Source organism: Stegastes partitus, unplaced genomic scaffold, assembly GCF_000690725.1.
Source record: "Stegastes partitus isolate 25-593 unplaced genomic scaffold, Stegastes_partitus-1.0.2 Scaffold188, whole genome shotgun sequence".
Lineage (NCBI taxonomy): Eukaryota > Metazoa > Chordata > Actinopteri > Pomacentridae > Stegastes > Stegastes partitus.
In genome coordinates this window covers 513409-519639 of record NW_007577919.1, presented here as the reverse complement: position 1 = coordinate 519639, position 6231 = coordinate 513409, and the positions used below count along the sequence as shown (strand labels likewise).

The 6231-nt window shown below is 41.1% G+C and overlaps 1 protein-coding gene and 3 non-coding genes across 4 annotated transcripts in view; 3 read left to right on the top strand and 1 right to left on the bottom strand.

Moving 5' to 3' along the window:
• The first annotated feature begins 1027 nt into the window (after nucleotides 1-1027).
• Nucleotides 1028-6231, top strand: part of arpin (actin related protein 2/3 complex inhibitor) — a 13095-nt gene continuing 7891 nt past the window's right edge. Inside the window, exons 1-3 of the mRNA XM_008280237.1 lie at nucleotides 1028-1175; nucleotides 2467-2542; nucleotides 2912-3044. Coding sequence (XP_008278459.1) covers nucleotides 1084-1175; nucleotides 2467-2542; nucleotides 2912-3044 — 301 coding nt within the window. The 5' untranslated portion in view covers nucleotides 1028-1083. The remainder of the gene's footprint in view (nucleotides 1176-2466; nucleotides 2543-2911; nucleotides 3045-6231) is intronic.
• On the top strand, nucleotides 3714-3784 carry trnag-gcc (transfer RNA glycine (anticodon GCC)). The gene has a single exon. It is a non-coding gene; the product is annotated as a tRNA-Gly (tRNA).
• trnag-gcc (transfer RNA glycine (anticodon GCC)) lies at nucleotides 4525-4595 on the bottom strand. The gene has a single exon. It is a non-coding gene; the product is annotated as a tRNA-Gly (tRNA).
• Nucleotides 4845-4915, top strand: trnag-gcc (transfer RNA glycine (anticodon GCC)). The gene has a single exon. It is a non-coding gene; the product is annotated as a tRNA-Gly (tRNA).

Here is a 6231-nt window from a genome sequence, read left to right as displayed (position 1 = left end):
AACCATTTTAACACCGCAACAGACCAACAAACAGCATCAGAAACTCAGCTGACCTCTAAACTGTTAATATGAAATAAAGTTTGTAATTTTGTACACGAATGAGCGGCGTGATAATGTTGATATACAACAATGTACAGTTCCTAAAAAGCACCGCAAATCACACAATAAACTGTTTTTGTATCATATAGATGTGTTGTTTGTGTATCACTGTTCGCATAAAAGCTGTTGTTTGCATTTAATTTATTTTCCTTGTGGTCACTTTAAGTGTTAATGTGTCATTTTTAGGTTCTTTGTCGTAATTTTGTGTCTGTTTTGAAATAAATTTGTGTGTTTTTAAAGTACCTTTGTGCCTTTTTGTGTCTCTTTATTGTCAAATTGTGTTTTTGTGTTCATTTCGTGTCTCTTTGAAGTAAATTTTGTGCCTTTTTGTCTCTCCTTGTTGTAAATCTATTTCTTTGTGGTCATGTTGTATCTCCATGAAATAAATATGTGCCTTTGTGTATCTAATTTATTGTCAGTTTATGTCTTTGTTGTCATTTTGTGTCTGTTTGTGCTGATTTTTGGCTCATCTGTGGTCATTTTGTGTCATTTTTGTGTTATGTTATGTCTCTTTGGGGTTATTTCTTTCTTATTTATAGTATTTTTGGTCAGAATTAGGAAAACTACCAAATATTCACATTTAAGAATGTTTAGAAGCACTTTTTTAGTCTTTAACAGTGAGCTGTGTTTAATAATCGAGTCATGTTTACAAAATGTAATATATTTTCAGATAAATTTAGTGGAGTAATTTGTTTTCTGTCTCATAATTTCAATTATTAAACTTTGACGTCTTCTCTCGGCCAAAATGTGTTTCTGTATTATTCTGTTTCTGACTTATTATTTCTGTTCGCCACTTATTTTTTTTAAAGATAGTTTAACTTGTCGCTTCTCCAACAACAGACTGTGTATGAAACAGGCCCCGCATCTGTTGCATGTGTGTCTCCGCCGGCAGCAGCTGTGGACAAACCGAGCGCACCTCCTCGTGAACCGGGACTCCGGAAGCAGGAAAAAGGAAAAAATCTCTGAGGCAGGAAAAGTTTGAAAATGAGCCGAATTTATCATAACACGTCGCTACAGAACAAACCGGTGCACAGTGAGAAGCTGGACCGGGTCTGGAGTCCGGCCGAGCATCAGAGGTAAAAGCTGCAGCTGCCGCACACACCGGCTGTTCCTGCGGGGCGAAGCCTGAACCAGACTCCATCTGAAAATCTGATATTTTAAGCTTTTCTTCACATACAGAGCAGCTCAACCTAAAGTGCACACTTCGAAACATTATTTAGTGAGTTTCGGTCACTTCGGCTGCATTCGGCCCAGTGTGTGTGAATAAACTGGGGCTCCACCTCCAAATACAGCAAAAAAAATACTTCCTTTATTTTGGTTCATCAGCAGAAAAAGTCCTTAAAACAGCGTAAAAAGGGACATTTTCTGAACAGAGTCTGTTTCAGTGCCGATAGGTTTAATGTGAGGGATCAGCTGATCACACTGATGCAGACACACAACCTTCACTGACATTCTGCTGTTCATGAGGCTGGACACTGATGAGCTGTTTGATCATGTTAATAATTAATGATATGAGTAACTCACGTTATCAGTACAATAAAAATACCACAACTTACACAATAAACTGTTTGTAAGCTGTTTATACTGTCATGTCTGTGTAGTTGTTTCACTCATGGAATACAAGTCATTGTTTACTTTTAGTTTTGTGTCTCTTTATTGTAAATGTGTGTTTGTTTGTGGTCATTTTGTTTCTATCTGTGGTTCGTTTGTGTGTCTGTGGCCGTTTTGTGTCTTTTTGTGTGTTTTGTGGTTGTTTTGTGTCTCTTTGTGGTCATTTTGTGTGTTTTTGTGTCTCTTTATTGTAACCTTGTGTCTCTTTGTGATCGTTTTGTGTCTATTTGTGGTTCTTTTGTGTGTCTGTGGCCGTGTTGTGTCTTTTTGTTGTCATCTTGTGTCTTTTTGTGGTCACTTTGTGTTTCTGTGGCCATTTTGTGTTTCTTTGTTGTCATTTTTTGTGTTGTTGTGTCTCTTTATTGTAAAAATGTGTCTCTTTGTGGTAGTTTTGTGTGTCTGTGGCCGTTTTGTGTCTTTCTGTTATCATCTTGTGTCTCTTTGTGATCGTTTTGTGTCTCTTTATTGTACATTTGTGTCTTTATGTTGTAATTCTGTCTCTTTGTGGTCATTGTCTGTATTTTTGTGGTAGTTCTGTGTCTATTTGTGAATCTTTTGTGTCTCTTTGTGGTCGTTTTGTGCTTCTTTATATCTACGGTTTGTCGTTTTTGTGGTAATTTCGCGTCATTTCTGTGTCAAGGAGCAAAAGTAAAAAAAAACCTGCTGCTGTTTCAACAGTCGTTGATAGTTTTCTGTGGTTACTGAAGCAGAAACGGTGAGACTGGTTGTGATGTCGGATGTTTTTGTCCTGCACAGCGGCCCGGGGCTCCTTCTAGAAGGAAATCTGCTGGATGTTTCCAGACACGCAATCAGTGACGCCAACAACCAGAAGGTGAGAGAATGAACAAAAGCAGTGACTCAGCAGGAGGCTGTAAAATGTACAGAATTCATCTGGAAGCATCTGTTTCACCGTCAAGTATCTGAAGCCCTTTGACTGATCTGAAAAAAAAAAACAAGCTTCAGGCATGAAGCAGCCAAACATGTGGAAGATATGGTTTATATAAATATAAAGGTTGTACGTGTGAAATGTGCAGGTTGGTGATTAATGCAAACTTTAAACTGATGTAAACACTGTTCAGCTGAGAGAACAAACCGTTCTGGAGCCCGTCAGGATTCGGCTGATTCATAAATGTTGGGAAACGCTGCTGTAAAAGAAACTGCTTCAGTTCAGAAGGTTTCTCAAGCTTCTGTTTCCCTTCAGGTCCGTTTCTACGTTCTGTACATCAAACCGAGTCGCATCCATCAGAGGAAGTTCGATGGCAGCGGAAACGAAGTCGAGCCGAACTTCAGCGACACCAAGAAGGTCAACACCGGCTTCCTCATGTCGTCCTACAGTGAGTCTGCCTTCGTTTCCTCTCAGATGCAAACGAAAGTCTTTTGGAACATTTTGTCTTTCAGTAACATCCGCTTTGATTCAGTCTGATGGTGTCAGAACAAGCAGAGCAGATCTGTGTTTGATAAAGCATAGAGTCAGACTTGTAAAGAACTGAAAAAATATTTCAGATGATGTTTTGCAGAAGTCCAGTTTAATTAAAAAAAGAAAATCATGGCAATAAAACCCTTTTAAACACTCACAAACATTGACATTACTCAGAGGCAGATCGTTTCATGTTTGAATGCAGGTCTTCACTTCAAAAACTGTTCACGTTGTTGATATTCGACAAACCAGAAGTCGCTCTAAACTCTTTGATGTTAGAACACAAGTTTATCTGTCCAACATATCCGGGCTTTGTTGTGTTAGCTGGTTCAATAAAACCTAAAACCCCAGTCAGAGACAATGTATCAATCAGAGACAATGTATCACAGATTATCAAGAGATCATTAATCAATAAGAGATACTGTATCAATGTGAGATAATGTGTCAATCAGAGATAATTTACTAAACAAAGGGCAGACCCAAAAGACCAAAACAAGAAACTGATCAACAATAAATCATTAAGTATTAACATAATGTTTTCACCGTTATTCTCCGATTGCATCACTCTCTGCAGCTCTCACGGCAAGCATTGGTGGTTCAGTGGTAGAATTCTCGCCTGCCACGCGGGAGGCCCGGGTTCGATTCCCGGCCAATGCACGCACAGTTTTAACTGAATCCAGCTGTGATCCAACACACTGCAATATGCTTCTGAAGCCTCTTTCAGAGATGCAACATGGATCATTGCTAGTTGTTCAGTCTGTTAAAGTGACAACATTCTGTCATTTGCTACCTTTTTTTTAGAGAGTGCAAGTTAAAATTTCAAGCGGTCGCATTGGTGCGAGTGAACGATGACCATGAAGCTGTATTTGTGTTGCTGTAACCGGCACAGGAAGCTGCTGTGTTAACCACAGTGGTGGGAAGTAGTGCTTCTATAACTTTAGTGAGCTGCGCTGTTTACGCTTAAAAATGAGGTCGTCTCTTAAAAAAGCGGGGCGCACCTGAATTCACTGTTTGAGTACACCACAGATACCAACAGCAGCTACCACAGCCTGCGATGTGGGGCGTTTAGGGGACATCGCTAAATTGTAGCATCTATCGATAAGAAAATGTTCAGCAAGTCGTACGTTTTTTTGTTTCTGTGACCAGGTGGGAGGTGCGACCAAATGAGAAAGATGGTCGTACTGGTGAAAAAGTTCGTCTGGAGCCCTGAAATGTGGCTCAGAGTGAAAGCTCACCTGTCTGAGGTGAACAGATGTTCACAGCTGCTGCCAGATCCCGATCAGCCCTTTACTTGTGTTGGGATTATTTGTAGCTAAACGTGTGCAGTGTGAAACTCCGACTGTGTGTTCAACCGACAGTGATGATGTGTCCTGTTTTATTTTGAGTAAAACTGTGTGTGCATTGGCCGGGAATCGAACCCGGGCCTCCCGCGTGGCAGGCGAGAATTCTACCACTGAACCACCAATGCTGGATGTGTAGCAGGAAATACCATATTTGGAAAAAACTAACACAGTCACCACCCCTACTGAGCAACATCAACTGGGACATGTTCTAGTGCTAGCGCTAGTGATGTGAACGAGTTTAACGGAGGTGTTTACGGGCTTCATAATGAAACTGCTGGATGATGTCATTTCCATGGTGACGGTTTTGCGGAACCAGAAGTTTTGGTACAGAAGTGACACTTTTTGCAAATATGGTATTTCCTGCTGCCCATCCAGCATTGGTGGTTCAGTGGTAGAATTCTCGCCTGCCACGCGGGAGGCCCGGGTTCGATTCCCGGCCAATGCATGCCAAGTTTTAACTGAATAGTAAACCATCAAATCTAGTTCTCGATGAGCAGGGGCCTGTTCTCCAAAGCGAAATCAATGTACCCAGGATATCTTTCAGAGATTTGGCTTGACTAGCCCTAACAATCACACTCAGGATAAACGGTGGTGGTTATCAACTTGGTGAGTCAACCCAGGTTTGTCTGATCTGAGTATGAGCGCCGCCCCAGATGTGAGGATGAGCTGAAGCATATTAGAGACACATCTGGGGCCTCGACTTCGAAGCAGGATTTGGGGTTTGTGAGGTAACTTCAGCTTAAATCCTGGTTTTTCAGTCCTATGATGGTGGTTCACTTCTTACTGGGATACATCACCATGGTAGCTTACGCTGAACGGCTAACCTGCTCCGCAGCAGATTATGTTGGAGGTTGAGATCACTGAGTATAAAAACACCTCGACTGAAAACCAGTTCTCTCCCGTAAAACTTCAGAAGGAGCAGAAAACAAAGCATTTCTCAACAAATGGCATCACTGGCATTTATAGAAGACCTGCTACACATCTGAGCTGAACTGTGAGGCATCACTGAGGAGTGTGAGGGTTTTTCAGGACCAGCAAAACAGCGCACCCTGACCAGGATCTCTATGAGCTGCTGTCTTCCTTCATGAATGTTTTTTCCTGTTGGCTACATACAGTGTCAAAGCTGTATTATATATTTATTTCCATACCAATATCACCCCATAGCAGTAAACTGACTTCAGCATTAAAGCTTGTATTTGTAGGATACGTTAATAAGCTACACCGCTTTGAATTCTGTTTTCATGATTGTTCTTAATTTGTTCCCGTGTCCTTTTTACACCACCAGGGTTTCAGCTGAAAGTAAAAGAAATGTCAGATATGCCACAAGTATATACATTAGTCAGCAAGTTAGTTAAAAGGAATCCTCAGCTTGTCTTATTGTCTGATACGTGCCTTCATGATGGAACAGTGATCATGTTTTATTATAAACTAATGAATTGATGCATTCACACAGGCAGCAGTTTTCTGCCAGCATTCCTTCCTGCAACGGTGCTGCTTTTAGCTCCTATGATGACCGTCGTAGGACCGGTTGTCCTGAGTGCGATTGTTAGGGTTAGTCAAGCCGGATCTCTGAAACATTTCCTTGGTATGTTGATCTTGCTTCGGCGTACAGGCCCCAGGTCATGTTGTTGGTGTTTTTTTTACGGTCACATCCCAGCACACAAACAGCAGCTCACTAAGAACACATTGATTCACCTACCAGCAATAACCCACCAGTTACTGGCCACAAATCTAATCGTTCACAAGTCTGTGTTTTCAGTA